Here is a 25774-nt window from a genome sequence, read left to right as displayed (position 1 = left end):
TGATGTCTGGCCAACTGCTTTAGCCAGTTAAGCTACTGAGGTGTCCTTTGACCGTCATAAGATTTTGGGGGCTTTAAAGGAACAAGAGTAATGTGCTTGCGCAAGCATTGGTATTGAGTGGGTCATTATGAAGGTTTTCGTGAAAATGGAAAAAATTGAGTACTGAGCTGTCATAAAAAAATTTCTTTTGAAAAGTAATAGATAGATAGAGGTCTTTAATATGCCTATGCAAAGTAAAGACGAGTTGGATGTTGTGTATGGGGACTTTGCAACATTTAAATGTGACCGTAACAGCTTGGCTGATAATGAGTGTTGGGGATGGCCAAAAACTGCGACAACCACCAATAACATCAAAAATGTTCACCAAATGGTACTGGACAACCATCAAATTAAGGTTAGATAGATATTCAATGCTATGGGCAAACCAAAAGAATGCATTTCTCATATATTGACTGAAGGACTGGAAATGCATAAGCTATTCATGCATTTGGTACCACGCTTGCTCACTTAAGACCAAATAGACAATCGAATCAACATTTCCAAGGCCCTTTTGGAGTGGTTTAAGTTAAGCCAGTAAGATATTATGCATTGATTCATAATTATAGATGAAACTTGGATCCACCACTACACCCCTGAGATGAAAGAACAGTCAAAACCTTAGACTAGAATGGGTAAACCTGCTCTGAAAAAGGCAAAAATAGTTTAAGTAGCAGGAATGGTAATAGAAACTGTTTTTTGGGTGGTTACAGAACTGTCCTCATCGATTAGCTCAGAAAAGTAAAACAATAACGGGAGAGTATTATGCATCATTACTTGACTGGTCTAAGGCAGAAATTGCAAAATAACAGCCACATTTGAAGAGGAAGAAATTACTTGCCTCTAGAAAATGTGTATTGACTTAAAAGGAGTCAATGATGAAAAATAAAATAAATTTGAAGACAAAATGTCTTGTTCATTGATAGGTCGGAAACCTTTAAACTACTACCCATGTAAGCATGTCGAATAGCTTTGATGGACTCTAATTTTGAAGTTTTTCACAAAATCTTAATGAACTTTATTTACACACACTTGAGAGTTTTTCACTTTGAAATAATAATGAGGCTTCGGACACTCCCATTAATTAGCACCGATTTGGGTCATTAGTAGATGAAGGGAACGTTTGAGACACGTTACATGTAAATTGAAGAGAATTCACATTAAAGGATATTACCATCTCTTTCAAAGAAAGATGACCAAGGCTTGGTTTCAAACTACACACCTATGGCAAAGGAACACTATTTATGGGAGCCAACAGCAAAGTGGGATTTATCATAGAGGTTTTACTGTAGTTACTAAGTCTGCTTGGAAGAAATTCAATGCTGTAGACACACCCACATATTTTGGTATTAACATAGGCTAACTATACTCTCTTTCATGGTTGCACTACAGTGTGTATTGTTAGAAATATAATAAAGATAAAGGCATCCATTATGGATATCTTTTATTCATATATCTTGGGCAAAAAAGGCAGCCAATGTTAAAAATTTTACACCTCATGACCTATGCCTTAAGGTACCAAAGTGTTTATGATAAAAATACTACAACAATGAATGCCATTTAACTCAATACCTGTCAAATAATACACTACATACAAGATGCCACTGAGCAGTAGGTTATTTAAGTCACAAAGAAGGTACAGAACAAGTAAGAAGAAAAAATTACCGACTATTACCAGTGTTCTAGCCATCAAGTATAATAAATGTAAGAAATGACATCTCTTGATCTGACATTATGAGTGCCCTACAGCCGAATGTGTAACAATAAATGTAAAGGTGGCACACAATAGCCTTGTGAACATGAAGTACTACAATGTATGATATTTATCCATGCTGGATATAAGCACCTACTATAAATGTATATCAGCAAAACCTTGAAATCATAGATTCATCTTAACCTTGGAGTATTTCAGGCCTCAAACGAATGATACATTGCTCAAGTTGTTCAATATTCAATGGATACTAGTGAAAGTTATCGTCGGAGGTCACAAAAAAAGGAACTTTTTCCTGTAAAATATGAGGGTCTCAGGAACTATTTTAAGTGCTTCTCAGAGTGCAAAATTGACAGTATGAGATGCATGTCTGCTTAGGGCATTGTAGTGAATTTGAAAGAAAATTGGGATCTGTATGCACTTCTAGATAGGTGCTAAGGTCTTCTAAGTCTATCGGCATGCTTAACACAGAATAAATAGGCAACGTACTTGAAAAGCTACAAATATGACAAATAAAAAAAACCATAAACACAGCAATCCACCAGAAGGTTGGTTAGGTAGGTGATGGTAGAGTTCACCCAGTACTAAGTCCGACAGCATGTGAAATTCACACATCAGGATAGGAGGGCTAGTTACTTTCCCTGTACCGGTTATGGTTTCCCAAGAAAATCTGATACCCAAAAAATCACATAGCTTGGGTGGAGCTTCAGGTGCCCATAGAGGCTTGCCTGGGAAACGAACCCAGGCCCTCTGGTCAGTAGCCAATGCTCTATCCCTGGACTACCATGACACACTACAACAAATTATGAGTGAGAATATTATTCGGTGGTGTCCCTCATTAATTTTCAACAAATTAAAAGATATAAAATACAACTTATTCACATATGTGTAAGATAGACTTTATTACTTTAAGATTGAATTTAACTTTCTTATCTTGGATAATCATATTCCCCCTTTGAATTTTCAGCAGTTTTCTTGGAGAGTAAGAATTCATTTTTTACTGTTTCCCCAATTTATTCATTAAATTAGGAGATTATTTTCTATGACTTCCATTTGCATCTAAAAGTTGTGTCAGTTAGCACTACATAAATCATAATTCATTTTTTATACTTCATATTTAATCACAGTGTTTTTATTCTTTACTGACAGTAGTCTGAAACTCATTTTTAATAGGGCTCCTCTTCATCAGGGAATCCCTTGGCTTTCCTCCACCAATGTCAGGCTACATGTAAGCCAATGCACTAAGTAAGCACAGCAAATCTTTCAAAAGAAACAACCAAAAAAGTTTGTAGAGAAATAACCTTAAATGCTGAAAACTACTGTTCTAATTTTGGCCAAAATTAAATATTCAGTTGGATTGATTCTAACATTAGATTTAGTTAAGCTGACTTGCCCTTCAGAGAGGATAGATGGATAAAGTTCTTTAATTGGGCAAAATTTGGACCAAATGGTCCCTTCTTCCATTTAACCCTACAAGAATGATATAATACTTGCTAAGATTCAGATAAGAATTGACATTTAATCAAGGAAAAAATTGCTATGAACAACATCACGGCAGAATACAAAAAATTCATTCCAGAAATTTTAAAATGTATCAAATGTGCTATCTATGAATGTATAGATGGGATGGTAAGGGATTAAAGATGCGCAACATCCTTATGAAGAGTCTGGGTAGTTAACCATTAAATAAGTGGAAATAATTGAATAAAAATGTTCCCTTATTACAACAGTAAACCTAAATAACTTAAGACTAAATCACATATTTTTTAGGTAAAGGAATTTTTTAAATCCCAAATGACACCCTGTATGGAACCATATAACATAACTGCACATTTGAAAAATTAAGCCTAAGAAATCTAAATCTTATTTCTAAAACATCCCAGACTAAAGTCCCAGAATGATAATCATGAGTCATATTCGTTAAAAAAGCAGAGGTATCTCTGTACCTGGCATGGTATAACAACACATTAAAGTTTTCAAATATAATATGCAAGATTTAAAAACCTAGTTTTCACTACAATGGGATATTTTTACATAGAGTCCCGCAGACACACTCAAAACTTTAATAGATTTTAATATCCATCACAGAGCATCAAATTTCATGAAATATTTTGAGATTTGGCGTTAAAATGAGTTGCCTTTTGAGCATACAGTAGACGCTTGATTTTCAGGGATGCCCCAAAATAGTTTATCTAGCAAAACTACGAATGAATTTATCATTAGAGTAGGCCTCTGGAAAACAATTCACATTGCATGAGCTCCATGAATAAAAAAAATCAAAGACTTCGAACAATTTTTTTGGTTTTGGGAAAGTAGCACGTGAAAACAGCATGCAAAACCCAAAGGTATTCACAGATAATTACTATCCTGAATGTAAATAGAGGTGTATCGTATATGAACATATCACATTGCATGTATTTCATGCATAAAACTACCTCATAGATTATTCTAGGTACCTAATTTAGTGATAAAGAAATACACGAAAAACAAAATCCTGTTAGTGTTGGAGAAAAAACAAAAGCCTGTTATGCATTTCAAAAATGTCAGAAAAAATATTTCACCAATTTGCCTACTTGGATTTGCATATCAACAGCGCCACGAAAAATGTAAAAAGCCTGAATATGTGAATTTTCCATGCTGGAAGGCTTAATTTGGAGTAAGCTCTAATTTAATTTTTATAAACCAACCAATGGGCTGATCACCATGGATGAATTATGGGTAAATTTAGTACCAATGTGCCTTTCGAGCAAAAATATGAAGTATTTTGAAGAGGAATACAAAATAAAATGATTAGAAAAGGATTTATCAGAAGAAAAATTATTATTTGACAGATATATGTCATCTCTCATCAACCAGTCTGAAATATAATTGTATAACTAAAGGGTTAAGACAGTCAAAGTCTGATACATTCATTTAATTCAGATTTTGTAATTTTCAACAGGCATTGATAATCTCTTGCAAATAAGCAAATAATTAAACCACTGATAACTGCCAGACCGCCAATTGCCATTATGAATATGAAGTCTAATATTCTAAGGGGTTTTCACATTTCTTCAATTTTAGAAGGAAAAAAATGAATCAGCAGGATATTTTACAAATGATTTACAAATGATTATCCTAAATGAGTCTTCTAAATTAATCTAAAGAAATAATAAGATATAAGGCACAGACAGAATTATCTTGATATTAAATATTCTCAATGAACATGATAAGTAAATAACTTTTCCGACGAGAAATTTCACACATTTGTACTTAGCAGAAAGCTTATCCTAGGAATTCAATATCTCTTTCACACTCCATCACTTTTTCAGTTAGTAAATGTAATCAAAGACCATAGTTTCATTAGATATCAATAAATGCTCCAATAACTGTAGTGATTATTGCAGGCAAGTTGATTGGGCAGATGCTAAGATGAAAGGAATTAAAACAGAGTGTGAACCTTTCCTGGGATTATTCTAAAAATAATAATTGGGGGATTATTTAAAAAGTTATTATGGCATTTAAAAATATTATACATAACAAAAATAAAACAAAATAAGGAATATAAGTGACAGATTTTTTTACATGCAAATAGGTACCATTGATATAAAAGTTCACATTCTAAAAAATTTAAGTGTATTCTTGCATAAAAATAGGCAATATATATTCAATTGATAAAATATCAGTAGCAATAGGAAAATTTATGTTAATGGGCATATCAGCAGCTAAGCTCATTTTGCATCACTCAAAACTGTAAAACAATTTTCACATTAAATACAAAAAAATATGAAATGAATATCCATAAAAATTACGAGCATTAAATGATTAATTTGAATTATTTAGCCAGGTTTCACCTAAAAACAATCTTACTCAGTATAGTAAATAAGGGTTGCTCCCTAGAACATATTCTAGCTCTCCCCTGATGTATAACCTATTGTGTACACCCTGGTAGGTAAGAGGCTAAATGGTGCACTGGATACACTATTCCTAATTCCTGCTTTAAATGGACACATGTAATACAATGTACGAGCCTAAGAAATCTATTACAAAGATGTAGTTTTGCGTTTCACCGGGGCAATATATACCTCGAGAAAAACTGTTTGTGTGTGTTTGTGTATGGTAATAGGTAATGAAGATGTAGGAGGTCTGCAGCATTGCACATTTAAAAGTCAATGCAACAATGCAATGATAAAGACTCTTGATGAACAAACTACTAAGAAGATTATATGAAGAATCGGAATTGGTGCAAAAAATTGAATAATATGTAATTAAATCACTTAAGGTTATAAGTGAGAAACATTTTCTGGATCAAGGAGTGGGACTGGTGGTTTGTGGTAATAGTTTAATAAATACAGCATCAAAAACAACTAATGTGAGTAAGCCAATAATAATTTTAGGGACACCAGAATGCAAGACAAATTTCCTTCACTTGCTCAGTATGAGAAGCATATGCTCGATAGGCATAAAGAGCCATATTACCAAGTATTAAATATCACCATTAGTACTAATGTGATGGGCCATAGAATTTTATTAAGACTCAATAGCACAACACTTGCACTGATGCCAGGGTCTCACCATACATAAGTTTTGAATGCTGCATCTGTTTCACCATCCTTAGTCCCATTTCATTAACTACATAGCAGCTAAAGTTTTAATGGCCAGAATGCAACACTACAATTAACACTGATACAGAAAATTACACACAAACTTTACCTTTGTAGCTGAAAGAGAATTCGAATCAGTTTCATCAACCACTGATTCCAGACTGTAATTCTGAAAAATTAAACAACATAATTCTGAAATGAGAATCTGGAACGTGTATTACAGCAATATGAAATTAATCAACCAGATCTCTCAAATCTTAAATCCAACACAGTGACAATAATACATTCAAGTTATCATCAAATCAGATAGAAAAAAAGCAGGTAAATGACAATGAGAGTTACTGAAAAAGTCATAATTAAAAGTCTCATTGAAGGTACTCAACAAGGACATGAATATAATATGAATTATTATTAATAAATAAATTTTGTGCATTGATAGCATGACACCCCTGTTAGTTAAAAATCATAATAACAATGAAAACCTATCCCTGTTTCTTAAATATTTAAAGAAAAGGAATCAGCCAGGCCTTCAAGAATACCTTGTACGTAAAAAAGGGTTATTTGAAGTGTGGAAGAACTAGAACTAACTGAATATAAAACGGCATCATATTTAAGATATAAAACATTTGAAAATTCAGCCTGCATAAGAAAAAATATCTAACTGCAATAGACAAATTTTTAAGAATATTATGAAATTAATTACTCAAAATTTAGGATTCTGGCATTTAAATCACTTTAATGTTGGCAATGGCATTAGTTTCTACACCTTGCACTTTCAATTATACTTGCAAATCAAGAAAGCTTCAAGCTCAATTCAGATAATACTTCTAATAATCAACATTAAGATGACAGAAGTTAAGCCTCTAACATTACTACACCGTTCAAGCAATAAATTTTCATGGGTACTTAAGAAAGTGTTTATGTGGTTTCCCCACCAACAGGCCTAATCATCATACAGTACCTCTATACATTGTGGTACAAGCTTAGGTTTTCTTTTAATTATTTCCTCGACGGAACAAAAAATAACACCTATCAATAAGAATCACTCGTAAGACTCAGCATTCAATGGTATTGATTGAGAGAATGTTGAATGACTTTAATTAAATATCCTAACAGAACAACAGACAAAAGTCACAAAATTATATATTTCATAAGAAAGGAGAAAAATTTTCTATTACAGATATATCAGACAAAAAAAAATTCATTCTCCAAGGGTGTAATCAAGGTTTTCAAGAATCTTTCACACATTTATAGGCAATTAATAAGTACTAGAGAGTGCGCTTCAGGTCATAACTGACTGAGCAAAAAGAATCCTAAACTATCAGCTAACTCTTAGCTAAGGCAGTTCTCCCAGTTAGAGGGGTATCTTTTTGGCAGTCAAAAGCTAATACATGAAATGAGAAATCATGCATCAATGCACGAAGTTCAAGTGTCAAAAGAATATGTAAATGGAATAGTGCTTACCCTGCCACGCTCCACCAAATTTGTGATCATTACAATGATGGCCACACGTTGTTCCCACACCATTCGCCAGAAACAATTAAATGTGACCGGGAGTGGTCCTTGAGTGCCAATGTAGGCACGAGATCTCATATATCCATCTATATAGTTGGCATTCACATAGTCAAGTGACTTTTTCTGCCCTGGCACTGGCAGCAATTGAACTCGGCTGTGGTCATCTGTAAGGATAAATATGAAGCCATCATTATTATGTATTCATTAAACGAATATTTTAAAGCAATGCATAAATAGAAAGGAAGATTCATAATGGAATTCAAGAGCAGTATTTAAAAATTAAATGTACCAAGGAAGCATCCGGGTTAAATTTTTAGGAAATGTGGGCAGAATTAAGCACAGTGCAATCTTGATATGACAAGTGCTCATGACCAAAAGAAAATTACTCACTATATAGAACACTTGCTATTACTGATGAGGATTGTATAGTCTTTCATTAACTAATTCTTACAACTTTCAGCATACAAAATCCATTGCTGTGGATATTATACAAGATACCCTTACTGAAAGGTACCCATTCCCTGGATAAAAGAACCGACTCTAACTTTGAAGAGAGCCAAAATAAAATTTAGTACATCGAAGTAGTACTAACTCCAGTGAAAATCAGCGAAAAGGAAAACATCAACAACTCAGCCTTGAGAATGTCTACAATGCTTCCTTTTTCATTGAGAAGGAAATGCCTACATTACCAGAAGCAGTGGCTGAACACATTAGGTGCAAGTGGTCACAATGTGAATCAAAATGTAATTCCTTATCAAAACAGTGTAAGTGAAAAAATCTGTCGTGAAGCTGTAGTACTCCATTATTGCCTGATCTTGATGATTTCGTTGAAGTTTGACCCCAACGTCGTTGAAGAAAGAAGCTGATTTAAGGACTGCAGACGTTAGTTAGCCTGAAAGCTGCAATCTCACTGGCGTTCCCAGGATAAGCAGCTTGCTTTTCTGGCAATTTTCCAAGGATACAACTGCCGCAGATATTATTAAATACCTCAAAGGAAGATTCTCAGGTGATGCAGAAATCGAACAGTTAGTAACTATGGGTAATTACTCGTCTTTCGGCATATCCACTGAGAGCATCCTAAAACATTCTTTGAGAAACCAAGCTATCTGGCTAGAAAATATACTTGTCGAATGGAGTTAATTGAACATGGCCAACAAAGAGCTAGCCCTTGGACACCATCCTGGCCTGTAAAGACTATAGAAATATCTGGCACAAACACCAACACAGACGATTCCACAAAGTAAAAGGCAATATCTCCAAAATGAGGGCATTATCTAGCTAAAACTGACATTATACACTCAGTAGTACTCCTTCCAATCGCTAGCATATGCAAACCGTATGCACATTACATAGCATAGGATCCAAGGCTCACTAAACTGCATTTGACCCATGCAGACATTAGTCTGTTATAGCAATATTACAAAGTATAAGAAAATATCTCCTAAACAAGCACATTGTTTTCTTGAAATTTAACCTGCGCTCCCTCTAATTATAGGTGAACGGAAACCCTATGTTCACGCACTAGTTTAGGATTCAGGGCAAACTATTCCTGATGAGTTGCCTTTTCAATCATAATTCAGAAAGTACAAGACAATATCTCTTAAGCTAGAATATTAAAAAAAAAATTTACTGGTAGACCAAGCAGTACTCCCTCTATTGGCATGTAAATGTTAACCCCACATTCTTTGCTTAGTTTAGAATCCAGGGTCAAATATTCATGACGAGAGTAGACTTTTTAAGCAGAATTCTGGAAGTACTAGACAATATCTCCTAAACTACCACTTTTTTCTTGAAATTTAGCCTAAACACTAAGCAGTACTACCTCTACTTACATATAAATGGTAACCTCATGCTCATGGCACACAGCATCTAGTGAATAAATATTTTTACTCAAATGCACTTTCACTAATCTCGGGTGTTTTGTCGCCAAATCCCTTTTATCAGTTTTCAATACTCAGTCATCACTAAAATACCCAACATCTACATTTCTTGCCTCCTCTAAATTTCTCTCATTCCCTACTATGTCTAAGACTTCCTTTTTGTTTTTCACACAATCAATTTTACTTTTGCAATAACTCTCTACACCCACATCTCAAGGTGGCCATTTTTTGTGCCTCCGCATGAAAGGAATAAGCATTCAATAAAACAAATCTCCTGAACTACAACAGATTTTTTAATGAAATTTTAAATACTTAGAGATTATATGCCAGAGTAATCAACTAGGGCATGGTATTGTGCAAAACATGTCCCTCTACGGAGTGGAACACAACATAATCAACAAATAAAGCTGGTTTCATTTCTCCTTTTCTTGGCTGCATATACTTTAAAAGGTCAATGAGGAATTTCCTTGCTCCCAGCACTAATTATTGTCTCTAATTTATGCTTTTTCATATCTATTGAAATGTCTACAGTCTACTTCTATTGTCTATGCCTATTTCCCGGTGAGTCTATCTTAGGTGCATGCTTTTGGGGAAAAATGTGAATGTTTTCCTCTAGAGAGTTTGAGATGGGCTTTCTGTATCTCTATGACTCACCCAGTGTCTTGCAATTACATGCAACATTTTTTATATGTAATTTGTTTTCCACTGAGCTCTACATACACTACAAAAAATTGAATAGGGCACTGTTCAACAGATACAACACTGTGTTCTTTGACCACTTCGCGGTCTTTCTCATTATTGTGCAATGAGTGTTCCCATTAGAGGGTCCACTGTCCAGTAATCCCTCATTCTGTCTTTATGCACCTGCCCCATTAGGCTAATCAATCCTAAAAAAATTTCATTTCTGTAATGGCTATACCATGCTAATTCAAACTTTCAGGAGATTAATTGTATTTATAAGCATTTTACTCATGAAAGTGATTTGATTTCTCCACCATCACTGAAAAGAGATCATCCCCAATAAACAAACTATGCCACTCACATTTTTTGGATCATGTGGAGTAATTTTCACACCTGGTGTGCCAACAAATGTTTCTGAGTCAGGAATAATGTTGCCGTCAGAACAAAATAAAACATCATCACTCGTCGTGTTAGTTATCATTACTGTAATCAACTTCAGAATAACTGGAATACTGCAAAAGTGAGGCACCACTTTGGATATCAGAAAAATTATTGGAAAAAACTTTATTTGAAATATAAATTTTGCTCATTCCCCCTCTATTGTATGCAGCCTTGATTGCACAAGGGGTTACAATAAATGTTAAATGTGAAAAAAACATAACATCTCTTGAAAACAGCTTAAAGTTTCAAAAATAAAAATGTGGAAGGCTTCTAGCCAGAAAAGGATCAAAGAAATAGCTCGGAGTAGTTCCAAAATAATGCACCAGGGTGTAAAAACCTGAAGACTACATGAACACTTATTAATATGTGAGCGGCCACTTGATACTCTGGGGACATAAAAACTTAGTAATACGTGATTGGTCTAGAGAGTGTTAAGCATATCACTTTGGGAGAACTAATACACTCTTTTCTCCATGAACAAGCAAAAGAAAAACTACAAATCACATTCTAGTCCTCTACTATCTTCAGAAATCCATCTAACAACAGAGAATTATTTGATTCACAGAGCCCTCATATTGACCAGAGACTTCAATAGGACAGATGTGGATATTAACAGCAGCAAGTAAAAGTTTGGAAATGAACAATGATGCTAACTTGTAAACTTCTATCACTAACTGGCAACACAAGAAGGTAAATACCATTATGCATCACAAACAAAATCGGAAATGAGTACAAATGGTTAAATACTTGAGAATATGCAAGTTTATGATTTCAGCTGGAATGCATTATATTAATTAATTCAGATGTAATTTGGAAAAGATAAAACTACTCACAAATTCACTATTATGAAAACATCATAAAGTTGTGTTTTCATTTCATTAAATAGTCGATTCAGAAAGCGCAATCAAGGCTAAGAATGAAAAAAGACTAGATGCAAAAGGGATTCTGATTTGAAATCCAGATTCCATCAAATATTGCATTTGGCTCCTCATTAGTTATTGTAAAAAAACTGCATAAACTTGAGGATTCTAACCTCTCCTCTTCTCTAAATACTCTTTCCTTTTTAAATAATTGGGGCAAAATGCTGCCCTTGGAGGTAATTCAACTCACACATCCCTAAAAAATACTACACCTGCACACAAATATACTGCAGTACATATTACTTCCTTCATACTGAAAACATTGTACGCTGATAGTAAATTGAATCAATGTACAATCCACTTTGGATACTTTAAGTAGCAGGAGATAGGCAGTATTGGAATATTGATAAGGTATCAGTTTCAAATTTAATCTATCATCAAAAGCTATCTATTTAATTTAATTAAATTTAAGCTATCATCAAAATTAATTGGTACCAGGCTGGTCCAGCCTGTCTTATCTTGCTTTTAAAATTTAAATAGGCAATATTTCTTTGAGAAACTTCTTCATATCAGGGACAATACTTCAACAGTCTTTATTCTGTTGAATCCATGTTAACTGGTTATCAGAACAGGCAACTTATGACTATTAAGCTACAGTTTATTGCATTGGCATCCATTTTTTAATTTAATTTAATTCTAAATCTGCTAAGAAAGATAATAAATCATTATTCGCACCTCAAGCAGATAAAATAATAGTAACACAGCAATTTTAAAGGCTACCTCACTACATATATTAGGCAAATATACTCACAAGCCAAGATGTTGAGATAGCGATTTTTCTGCTTATTGTCAGGGTGTTGGGAATGTTCACAGGTGTACACATCCTGGGTTGAGGAAGCCTGAATGCTATCATATTCTTTGCTGAAGCCAATGTCACCATCAGCATGAAGTTCAGCAACACACTTGGGAAAAATTAGCACAGATATTCCTGGCTTGCAGTTATCAGGTTTAGACTCCCATTCAACAAGAGGTGGTAGTGGAAGCCTTGGAGGATCATCTAAGTAGTAGTATGCGGCATGAAAGCATTTTCTGCGAGAAAGAAAAGAAACACTTGTTAAAGTAAATACTTATAATACATAGTTTGAAATAGACTTCTTAAAGTAGTGAAGTGTATAAGGAGATTAATAAGTACTTAATCACACAAACTGACAAAAAATATAGTATTACATATACAAGAAAACTCTTAAGTATAATCTCATATGTATCATAACTACACATATACCATAACTCTTTTAAGCAAGATCATATTCATGAATTGGTTATGCAGGTATTTCAATATAGTGCAGACAATCTTGGCAGATAATAAATGTTTTGAATTTGACCAATGATTAAACAAATATGATGGTGATATTTGAAAAAATGTTTGCAGCGCCTCTTTAAATGTGGACAGCATGGATAAGCTTGGTGTTAAGAAAATCTTCATGGAATACTGGAAGCTATGGATTGATTATCAGTCCAGATAAAGCTATTGTTTGGACTCTGCAACTACCAACCTTCCCCACCAATGGTGTGTTTGTATTTTATGTGCATCTCCTTCCTCCCTTCCATTGCATTGACAATGTTTTCGAGCAATTTCAAACATTTAAGTAAATTTACATATTTCCCAGTACCCAGAGAATCCAACACATACAAGAAGATTACCCTCTCTATCATCATCAAACTTCTTGCAAAACTTGAGAAACATTTGAAAATTGACAAAGCCTCTGTCTCATTTAACTGCCACTGCTTTCCTTCACTTATTCCCCTGTTACTGTCCAAAATGGAAATGCTGCCTTCAATCCTGTCCCACAGACATTCCCCTTCCAATCCCAATATCCATTCTTAAGCTGTCTCTACCACCAAATACATTATCTATTAGACAATTTCTGGTTCACGATTTACAATGGAGTAAGGAGAATACAATGAATCACAATAATATCAGGCATTCCTTTATTACTCCCATCACAAAATACATGCGTGGCATCAAAGGGAAAGATTATGAAATAATGGCTATTTGGATGCCAAGAGATTTTTAACCACCTAGTGTGACCTATTTGCCTCTAGTATTAGGAAATGTAAAATTCATATGACATTACTGTATCATACCCTTCTCCTCTTTCACTTACATGCCCCCTTCCCTTTATACACTTAAGACAAAACAGGAATCCGAGGCACTTAGACCTCTTGGTTCATTGTGCCAACCCATGCTTAACCTTCCTGCTACATGAAGATGGGACAAGAGTACCATTGTGAAGCTGTGGAGAGTCACCCATCTAACCCATCCGAGCACTGCATAACTTCTGTGACCAATTTGAGACTGGTGTGTCAATGTGGCTAGGCCCTTGCTCATACCCATATACCATATACATATAATTGTCGTGTTTCGTCCTATTATTCATATATTCAGGATCCTTCCTCTTTTCCCCATTTCTATGCAAGTGTGTGCTATTACCTATGAATGTATGCATACCTGCACATGCATTTACATAAATATGCCGGTTTATCTTATTGGTCCCCAGTTCCATAGTTCATAACATCAAGTTTTTTGGTGAAGTGGAATAAAAGGTATCAAGAAATTACTGAAATGTTGACAGCTGTTTATGGTGATAATGCTCCAAAGAAAACATCTGTTTTCAAGTGGATTAAGTATTTTCAGGATGGCCAACAAGATGCCAAGGATGATGCAAGACCAGGACGACCTTCGTACACCTCTGTTGACGACAACATTGATCGTAGGCAGTCCCTTGTCCTTACTGATTGTCGAAAAACTGTCCGAATGAAAGCTGATGAACTGAATTTAGGAAAATCAACACTCCACACTATTTTAACCAAATTTGACTCAAGGCAATAGATGGATCCTTCACCATGACAATACACCTGCACATTCAACATTGATTGATCGCCAGTTCCTGGCAAAAAATTCAATCACCATCCTTTATCATCATCCTTATTTGCCAGATCTCGCCCCCTGCGACTTTTTCCTATTCCCAAAATGCAAAAATGTGATGAGAGGACATCACTGGGAAGATGTGGACATAATAAAACAAGAGACCACGGGAAAACTAAAAAGCCTAACTGCCGAGGACTTCCAAGGGCACTTCAAACAGTGGAAAAGAAGATGGAATAAGTGCATAGCAAAGAATTGAGAGTGCCTTGAAGGGGACAAAATCGATGTAGACTAAATTTTGCGTTGCGATGTAAAATAAAGTTTGCGTTTGGCCTCAGTTTTCGTTTCTATTGGACAGAGTAGTACATCCATTATTTCATTTAACCTATTTGTGATGAAGATATATATTAATGCTTCACACTGCATTCACTTTACACGCAAAAACATCTCTTAGCCTCCACATAAATAATTTGAAATCAGGAAGTTGGCCGATGAAAAAGATCCTGTGCCCAACATGTGTGCACATTATAGTACAGCACGGTTCATGCATTCTGCATGAATACAACTCTTAGATAATACTTACTTAGCTTCATTTACTGTTTATTCTGGTTTGTTAATGTATCCATCACAACATATGTAGGTACAGGCATTACCTCAGAGATGTACTTGATATGGATTCAGGATATTTGAGTGCCATCATCATCGGTTGCTCAATCCTAAGATTGGTTGACTGCAGCCCTCCATCCTACCCTATCTGATGCTAATTGGCCTCCTTCCTGGTATTTTTTGAAATGTACTTTCTTCTTTATTTGCCCCATGCAGTATCCCTAGGTCTACCTCTGGGGACTTTTCCCTCTATTTTTCCATCTATTATATACTTCATGAATCCATTGAGCCTCAGGGTGTGGCCAATCCATCTATTTCTTCTTTTCTCTATGGTATTCCAAAAGTTCCATTCTTTGTCTATTTTCCTGCATACTTCATTTCTTATTTTATCCATCCATTTGATCTTAAGCATCCTCCTCCAGCACCAGGTTTTAAAGGCTTCAAGTCTTTTCTGATGGTCCATGCTTCTGATCTATAGAGTGCCATGCTCCATACAAATGTTTTCACGTATTTTTTCCTCCTCTGTAGTTCTATCTTCTTTGAACAGTTGTCTTTTCATTGTGATTGCTCTCTTAGCTTGAGCTATTCTTTGCTTGATGTCTGTAGTACTTCTTCCATCCCATGCGATGGTACTTCCGAGATAGGTGAAGGAATCCACTTGCTCCAATTTTTGTCCTTTCAGTGTGACTACTGTATTCCGCTTCTCTCTTCCACATTCTAGGATTTTAGCCTGCTTCTTGTTTATGTTCACGTTGTATCTTTGTAGAACTTGATCCAATACGTTTAGTGACCTTTCAAGAACCTCCTGGTTTCCTGCTATCATTACAATATTGTTGGCAAAGCATAGCATGTTTATCTCTCCTCCATTGATCCTAATTCCATTTTATCCAATGCCTTGTGCTTCTCTTACTACCTCCTCCTGGTACATAATGAACAATGCAGGTGAGAAGTTGCAGCCTCATCTAACTCCTTTGTTAATTTTAGCCTCTATAGGGCTTTCACCACTAATTCGCTTTGTGGCAACTGGCTTCTTGTATTGCTGATAGATTATTCTTCTGTCCTTGTAATTTATTCTGAGTTTTTCCAGCAGTCCAATCATCTTGTTCCATGCCACATTATCGAAGGCTTTCTTCAAGTTCACGAATGCCATGTAGTTGCTTGATCACATGTATTGTTTTCTCAATCATGATTCTCAGAAAGAGTATGGCTTCCCTCGTTTCTCTTTCTAAAGCCAAATTACTTTACCGATAGGTTATTTTCAATTATCCTTCCACTCCTTCGACTTATTATTCGTTCAAGTATTTTTGATAAATGTGACACAAGACTCAAGGTTCGGTGTTCCTCACATTTCTCTGTCCTTATCTTCTTTGGTATTGCGATCATCACATTTGGGTCTACTGTACCTATATCACACTGCGTCCCATCATTTAATCTGTTGCATAGATTGTGGCGAATGGTTTCAGTTGTGCCATGAGAATTCATGTTATATTAATTACACATATTTATTAAGAATATGAATAAAAAACCTCTATTCCTTATCTCAATTAAAACAGTGGCTTTTTATGTGAAGAAAACCCACTAGGTATCATTTAAGGAACGAAGAGTTATGAGCATAAAAGTATGGAACTCCATAACTGTCGACTATGTATCAAAATCCAATTATGAAATTTGGAGAAATCCACAATCTATTAACTCATTCTTTTCAGATCACTTAATTAGAAAAACCGACACAAAGATTTTCTCTGGCAAAAATTCTTCTACAATCACAAGAATACAAAACTATATGGTATGCATCAAAACATATCAGAAACTATATTTCATCTATTTACTTGCCTTTGCATGACATCATTGCTGTAAAATTGTGGGAATCTAGTCAGTATATAACCACATTTATAAAAGATATTGTGAAAATTTTGCGCTTTGCATGGGCATCTATAAATTGTGCTGTAATGTTTTAATAATGAAACTTAAATATTTTGAAAAAAAAAAACAGAAACTAACTTGACTATAAAAGCACTCAAAATCAGGACTGTATGGCTGAAAAACCATTTGATCTATACATTCAGTATATTTCAATCCTATTTTCAATCCATAAGTTGTAAGAACTTGGCAGATTATCATCAAATATTGGAAATATCATATGTAAAATGCATTTGCATGAAACTTCTTATAATCCTTACCTATAACTCCTCATGAGGTGATAATTTCTCTGATAGTGATTAAAATTTTATTACTATTGAAACGGTCAATAGCTAGATACCTGTCCATTTATAAGAACTGGAACTGTAATCGAGAACTAAAGCTAACAACTTAACCGGTACTTAAACCAAAACGTGTGAAACTGATTACCATTACTAATAGACACTTAGGTATAGAGAAACCACACACACTTGCTGGAGAGTATAGACAAAATGCTTTAAATTATAAAATAAGGACATGTATATAGTCTGATTGTATCATTGAGAGTAAAGTCTCCGACAGGAAAATTGTTTTGGTAAACTAGCAACAAGCATGAACTTTCCAAACCCTAATTATCATAGGTACAAGAAAAGACAGCCAAACTTTGAGAAAACATACCTCCATAGAATATAGGCAATCACTGCAAGCACCACTGCAAATGCAGCACAAACAACTCCAGCTATCATGCCAGCACTCAGTTCATTTGTTTTCTTCACTGGGAAATACTGAATTTTGTCACAGTCCTTGGTCACATAGACTCTTTTGGCCTCGGATTCTTTTCCTAAAACTATCTTCACCGGATCAAATATGCTCACAGTTGCTCCACGAACTTTGATTTCATACGTAGTGTCCATTGTGAGGTTTGGAATAATAATCTGAAAAGAAATATTAATCAGTCATTATTTTATTATATCATGTACTATCATATCATACAAAAATTATTAGATGTACTATCATACTATTTACTAAAATTTAGATCAAAAGACATGAAGGAATATTAATATTTTAGGAAACCCATAATAAATGATGGAATAACTTAGCAGTGATTTCAATAAAGGAAAAATCATGAATACATTCCAATATCTACATTCCAATCTTTCCTTCCTCTTTGGAATGCTACAAGTGACATGCTGAGAAGCAAAGTGACAATTGATAACATGTTGAACATGTTCATAGCATGTTAAGGGTAAGGTACTAATATGAATTGATTAAGAGCAGATTTTGTATTTCCTTGAAAATATCAATGAGTATCAGTGAGAGATTTTACATTCATCCCTTGCAACTTGTGCCATTGTTGAAGAATGCATGGGGATTAATAAAAATGTTGATTTGAGAGAAGTTATTAATATGAAGTACTGATTAGTACAATAAAAGTACTATTCCTTTCATCCTTGGCATGAGTGGCAGTGGAGTAGGCAAAGACAGGACAGTGAGGCAGTTGGGCAACCTTAGCCAACCAGTGGGCCTAGTACTTATATATTTTTCTAATTGCAAATCAACTTACAGCATTCTTGGTTATATATAGTATGTTGTTGAACTATGCTTGCCCAGCAACTGAGCACTAAGTTTGTTAAATATGGTTGCCCTTATTGCAGGAAATGAGAGAAGTAGAATGAATTAATCTGAATGCTGATTTTTTCACACAATAGCTTCAGTGAGAGGTGAAACTGATTAAGAGAAAAAAGAAGTACACCTAGCCTAATGCCATGTTTACACACAGTATTGCACACCAATAATGAGTGTGCAAGTAAGAGAGGGCTCAACATTATCTGATTCAGAATAATTTCTTTTTGTACACCTTATTTAAAGAAGTGATATCAGCTCAGCTAGTATATAGTATTTATTATTACATAGAGCATTATTTTGAAAAGTTTAATAACATCTATGCACAATTGTGGCACCATTACTTTAGATGGGCTGCCAAAAATTTTGAATGTTTAGTTTTTCAAAATTACAAATAGTAGTTGAAGAGCTTAAAAAGGAGGTATTTTCAGTATGCAGGCCTGCTCTGTCCCTCATTGTTATTTTTCCCCTTATCACCTACATTATTTCTGACAGTGAAATAACACAGATTCTGAAGTCCTACTGATAGCCTAAATTTTTTAGCTGTTGGAGATATTACAAATATTTGAGGCATTGCCTCATAAGAGTATGTTGTATATTATTATGTTGTGTTTAGCTTAGACTTAAAATGCAGGAATACCTAAAATGTAAGCATTAAGCTTATTGATGTTTTAAGCTATTGAGTGACAGACATTAAGAAAGGAATATTTTCTTAGAGACGTGCCTAATTATTTACTCGTATTATTAGTATTAATTTACTCAATGGTACACTAGTTCATGCTAACAATTGTGTCAATTTCACTGGGTAACTAAAAGTTTAGATGCAGAACAGGAATTTTGGCAATGCACATCAGTTGTGAGATACCATTGCCTTCATAAATGGAACTGACATGATCAGGTAAATGAACTATACAAGCATTACATTAAGTTTATATTAAGTGACAATGGAACATGTGACATTGAACAAGAAATAGGTAAACTAATTAGTTTTGAAGCTAAAATAGTACAAAAATGTTAGTTTAAACTAAAATATCCATTACTTCTCCCAAATTTCAATAATCGTTCAGAAATTCCACAAAACTTCCACTTTTCACATATCCTAGAGACACTCATGCTTGAAATTTTTGATGGGTGAATTGTTTAACTAGATGATAAACTTTGACCACTAAAGCACTTGACCCTGTTGATCAACCCTGGCAACTTCTTGTTGCCAGAGATAAAAGCCTGGAGTTACATCTAACTGCATGCTGCAAACAAATTTTGCGTTTTTCTCACTTTCTTGATCAGTAAAAATAGGTTTCACTAGCACTAACTTATGCCCTGTCTTTGATTCCACAAGACAACAGTGATAGTGATACTGTAGAATAAATATGCACTGAAATATACATAAGTAGAAATTGAAATTTCACTTACCGATTCTTCTACTCTCTCTGGTGTAACATTTATAACTATTTCCTCATACATAAATGCCTGCTCGTCACGGTATCCAACATAATAATAGTCAATGGAATTATTGAATTCCTGTGGTCGCTGCCACTGGAGAAACAGGGCATCCTCTGCCTGGCATGTTAAGTTTAATATATTTGGTGAGCTTGGACCACTAATGTCAGTCTTCTGGTTGATGGGATCTGACGATACTCCATCATGAGCTTTAGTAAATGCTATTACCCAAATCTTGTAATCAGTAAATGGTCCTGAAAATATGAAACATTTTATTTAGATACATACTCAAGAGTTGGTGGGGAATTTGTAAAATCAGTTAGGTTTGCTGATGACCCAAGCTCTAGTTTGTCAGTCAGCCAAAGGTTTGCGAGCATTGCTAAGCGAATAGGAAATTCAGTGAAATAGATATGGGATGAGTATAAACATAAATAAAACCAAGGTTATGCAATTATCCAGAATGAGAAAGGCTAAGGTTAACATTAAAATAGAAGGGAAAAAACTGGAGCAGGTGGAACAGTTTATGTATTTTAGAAGTGTTTTGGACCCAAATGGTAAAAGTCGTAGGAACATAAATAGAATGATTTCATTGGGTATAACAGCTTTTACAAGGAGAATTGATGACAGGGACATTAAGTAAGGATGTTATTGGATGGTACAAAGGTAAGGACATTAAGAAAATGGTTGTTAAAAATTTAATTTAAGTGTGGTTATGTACAGCATGGAAACATGGTCATTCAAGCAGGATGATAGATGTAGATTGGAGGCTTCTGAAACGTGGGCTTGGAGAAGAATGGTGAAGGAAAACAAATGAGGAAGTGTATGGTGGGGGAAAGGTGAGGGAGGACAGGGGATTGTGGGGAGAAATCATTAGGAGGCAGGGAAAATGGATGAAGGGCATATTGATCAGCAGTGGGATGTTGAAGATTGTGATAGAGGAGAGAATGTTAGGCAAATGAGGAAAGGGCAGGAACAGGATAGGGATGTTGGATGGGATGATGGCAGGAAGGAAGTACACAGGGATGAAGAAGGGCTTGTGGTTGAGTATTATGTTGGCTTGTGTTTTGTTGAGAGAAGTAAAATATTTATTTGCTAGTTGTGCCCAGTCACTACCCAGCTTAAATAGTAGATTACCTAATAATAACATTCACTCAAAGTTCCTTAATAGGTAGAATAACATAAAACAAACCACAAAGAATAAAAAATTACCAATGGAATGATTTCTGACACAAATAATTAGCAATAATAATGTCATGACATTAACTAACCATGATATGTACATGGAAAGTAGAGGTAAACAAAGTCTCAAGAGAAAAATATCAATCTCAACATTAACCACATGGGAAAAATAATTTATAGCAGGAATACATTAAAATGAACATGAATGGACCATTAGCCAATGTGAATATTTTCCTAGCACACAAAATAGCTTTTAATTAGTTTATATTATAATTGAAGGGATATACAAATATGGTTCAAAGGGCTGACAACAAAACTAAACTTTACTATATATAATCAATACACTTACTGAGGCTGGTCAGATTGTATTCGACATAGGGTTCAGCAACCCCAACGCTTCTGTAGTATGTTTCATTGAACTGCATATAATAAATTCGGTAACCTAAAATATCACCATTTGGCTGCACTGGTTCATGCCAGCCTAGATCAATTAAAGTTGCTGTCACTTTTAGGACGGTGACATTCATTGGCTTGCTGGGAACTGGAATAAGAATTTGTGTATTAGTGTAGTAACTACCATAATATTGACATGTTAGCCTAATTCAAGGGTGATACAGAGAAAATCTGAAAATCAGATACTCTTTTTTACTTCATGGATGGAACAACTGTAACATTTTTTATATAGGGGGCTACTTCAAACCATATTCATTAACATTTTTCACAATTACTAGATAAGCAAATAACTATCCTTAAGCATAGGAAATAGAGGTCTTAATTACAATCTTTTAACCATTATTCTGGATTACAAGTATGTAAAAAATGGAATGAAAATCCAAATTTCCCGACTAGTAGCGATCTAATGGACACCGTTTGGTGTAAATTGTGAAGGAAAGTCCGAAAAGATCAGTTCCACCACTGTAACAAAGGGAGGGTTTTTTTGATGCAGCAACGAAAATTTCCAAATTGGTGTTTTTCGTTGCACTTAAATAAAAATAAATATTCTATTACATTCTAGAAAATAATAACTGAAAATGAATACATACTCAGGTGATTTAAGTTAAGGTGGACGAAAATGCATGCAAATAAACTCCTAACATAAAATGGAAGCGAGAAGGAATGGAAAATATGCAGCAGAAAAATGTTAATCATTATCATATGCCATCAATCCGAAGATAGGTTGGTAGTAACCCACAATTCTATTCTATCACAAACTTCCTTGTACTTTACGCCTCCTATTAGGCACTTGCTGATCGTTATAGTAAAATCGGTAACCAAATTTATTAAATCCTCGGAAAATAAGCATTAATATTATATTCCACCCATGAAATGAAAAATACCATTTAGCAGGTTTGAGGTTCAGAATTAAGTAAACACTTCACTGCCGTTGGGACAAGAAACTCTCGTTACATTTTTTTATTGAATGAAGTACTGGTTGCTTCTAGGATGTTTTATCTACCCAATCACGAACAGCTGAGGCAAAATATCAAACTTGTTTTAGCCAGTCGATAAACTGTCATTCGGAACTCGGCCATACGCGGCGGCCACTAGAAAACATCACAGTGCATGAAAACCTAACTACAGATGTATCCTAAAATCGACATTCGGTACGCCTCAATGTTCACTTAAGTCTTTCTCAGGGAAAACACATTAATACGATCATTATTATTCAGAAGGCACAAAAATTCAGTACAACTTGAAAACTTGATTTTCATTGAACCTTCCCTGAAACAGCCTCAGAACTCGTCTCCTCAAAACGTAAACATTAGAACATAATATCATTAAAAAATATAAATACCTAGCATATCGTCCTCGTTGACTTCTGTCAGGCCAATATTCAACAGAGAGGTGACCAGTGTCACCATCAGGAATGAGAGACCCATTGCATGAGGCTAATTGAACATCACTTTTGAAGACCAAATCACTTTTGCCCAAATGTTTTTTCCTCCATTCTCAGCTAATCGAGAATCCCTTACATTTTACACTAGAAGTGTTCACAAGTATAAGGTCATGCACCACTAAAAGATCCGATGTTTTCACACCACAGAGTTACACTCAACGAAAAATCGCACAAAATATCAAAGATTGAACGATGAACACACAAGACCTCAGTCCCATCTCTATAAGAGACTGCAGTGCTGTGAACTGGAGAAGTGAAGTACACTCTGTGCTTTACAAAGGGTGTTCCTTATGCATTGATACGAGAGCCATCTCTCGGCATGATCCTCAACTTCTCATAAGCTCTGCGCCAAGGGCATCTCCCACACATACTCGTTCCCACAACCAATGAAATCAAGGCATTTCTTAAGGCTGGTGAGGCAGAGAGAACAAATGGCCTTTTAATTGTTCTCATCAATATTTTATAAAACGTGAAGCTAATAATTATCCTCAATGATGTAAATGTTCACGGCTGAACCTCAAATACTGCTTTTGGTCGTTCATTGGTTATATTAAAACTTTAAATATCAAATAAATAAATTAACGTGATTCATATAGCATGTTCAAACGACCCATATTCATGCTTAATTTCCGATTATCACTGTGTTTAAAATTGGAAAGAGCATCTACCTACTGGATGAATTATTTTCCCTTGCATTATCATAAACAACCTTTAATTAGATGCATAAAAATAAGGCAAATACGAGGAACTCAAAACATTTATTCCTATGAGAATAAAAAAGGGGCAAGAGACTTTCAAACTTCTTTATCGAGCTTAGTTTTAGCATTTTCTTCTACCGTGTTATTTTTCATTAACGAAAAAAACTATCATCAACCCTTTGGTTTAAATGCCCAGGATTCAATGGAGGCTGGAATTAAATAAACACGAGTCACATAGAGGAACCGATATCGATTTACGAAAATATTAGTACTCATTTGGAGAGTTAACTAATTTTAAATATAATGATATTGATTCTGAGGCCCTTAAAGTGTTCAGAGTTGGTTCATATCAACTAAATCCTCAGTATCAGCTTTTACATGCATATCAAAATTACTTGAAGGCATAGAATCGAATAATCAATCAGTTGTATATGTATATATATAGTATGTGTGTGTGTACATTTTTCGCCCCCCCCCACACACACACACATTTTAGCGCTATTTCCCGAATTTGAGTTTCGTTAAAAATTGTCGAACATTGATTCATTTCATTAAGTAATCATTTGATGAATAATATTACTTCACTGCTTACAAATTCGACACATGTTAATATTAAACAGCATACAAAAGCCTTTCACATGAGAAAATCATGTAGAGTTCAGCAAAATATGAAAGCCAAAAAGGAAAAGAAGTCAATGCAGCATTAGAATGAACGTCTACGTGTGTCAAAAAAGGCTAAGCGCAGAATTAGCAATTATGTCACTTTCATCCATTACTTGGGCTGTCTTAGATACAAGAATGAGCAATGAAGAAGGTATGCGTTATCCCAGGTCCTTGCATGGCAGCGTGGTTCCTTAATGACAGATGCATTTGTCTGCTTGGGAGTACACTGTATAGGCCCGGTTAATATCTTTTGGCGAACTCAACCTAACGCTTTAGTAGAGTATTATTATGGGTATCTATTTGGTGAGCTGTAATATACTTAGGTACCTAAATACTTCTACCATAAACGCAATATTTTCACGCGTGTAGAGTATCAAACCAATATGCATGTCAGAACGCAATGTTTTACTCAATGGAAATCTATGTGGAAACTCTCGTAGTTAATGGAAACCTTTATTTATCATACATTTTTTTGCTTTGTTTTCGTTAATCGAATAATATAAATCAGCATCTAGCATGGGAACACAGGAGGCAGGAGTGACATATATTTATGACCATATGTCCTACGCATGTGCAATAATAATTCAGGCCCGCTAAAGATTTTTGCAACCACCGTGGTTTTGACTCAGTTTTTAGTACTCTAAAGATTGCCTCAAATTAAGTACCTGGTGTTTTATTAAGCAATCATTTTGGCTTGACAAAAATATTTCATAACCCATACGGAATTGATATTTTGCAAACGTTAAATCCATGAAAGTATGTGGGGCCACTCTGGCGTTCTCAGAATCCCTGCCTCAGGACCCTGTTAATTAGCACACGGAGTTCATGAGAAATTTAGTGCTCACAGAATATTATACGATTCAAAATATATTGATAGAGATATCTGATTTTCCGTGGAGTACAATTACCAATCTCTTCCGACGTAGATTTTTCACCAAATGGAGCATTTCTGCTAATTGGGTACCCTCCAAACAGAGACACGAGTACTTATGTACATAATACGCCAGCGTAGCTAGCTCGTTGAAGCACTACGGTTGAAGGAAAACCCGCAGTATTCAAATCAAATGATTTCATCCAGTAGATCTTACAAACTGTAGGCAAGTTGGTGTGTAAGATGAGAACGAATGAGCCCAGTA

The 25774-nt window shown here is 34.9% G+C and overlaps 1 protein-coding gene across 3 annotated transcripts in view; it reads right to left on the bottom strand.

The window, feature by feature from the left end:
• Ptp99A (Protein tyrosine phosphatase 99A) overlaps positions 1–25774 on the bottom strand; it is a 592897-nt gene that overhangs the window by 19942 nt on the left and 547181 nt on the right. Inside the window, exons 1-7 of one of the 3 annotated variants that reach the window (XM_071582789.1) lie at positions 23176–23512; positions 21730–21921; positions 20175–20455; positions 17817–18073; positions 12519–12796; positions 7795–8009; positions 6440–6499 (exon numbers count right to left, since the gene is read on the bottom strand). In XM_071582789.1, the coding sequence (XP_071438890.1) occupies positions 6440–6499; positions 7795–8009; positions 12519–12796; positions 17817–18073; positions 20175–20455; positions 21730–21921; positions 23176–23260 (1368 nt within the window). In that variant the 5' untranslated portion in view covers positions 23261–23512. Of the gene's footprint in view, positions 1–6439; positions 6500–7794; positions 8010–12518; positions 12797–17816; positions 18074–20174; positions 20456–21729; positions 21922–23175; positions 23513–25774 lie in introns of those variants that run through there. The other 2 variants (XM_071582787.1, XM_071582788.1) reach the window with 2 other exon arrangements.

Source organism: Hetaerina americana, unplaced genomic scaffold (genome assembly GCF_022747635.1).
Source record: "Hetaerina americana unplaced genomic scaffold, ioHetAmer1.1.p SCAF_12, whole genome shotgun sequence".
NCBI lineage: Eukaryota > Metazoa > Arthropoda > Insecta > Odonata > Calopterygidae > Hetaerina > Hetaerina americana.
The sequence above is the reverse complement of the archived record's forward strand: the minus strand, read 5'-3'. Positions and strand labels throughout refer to the sequence as shown.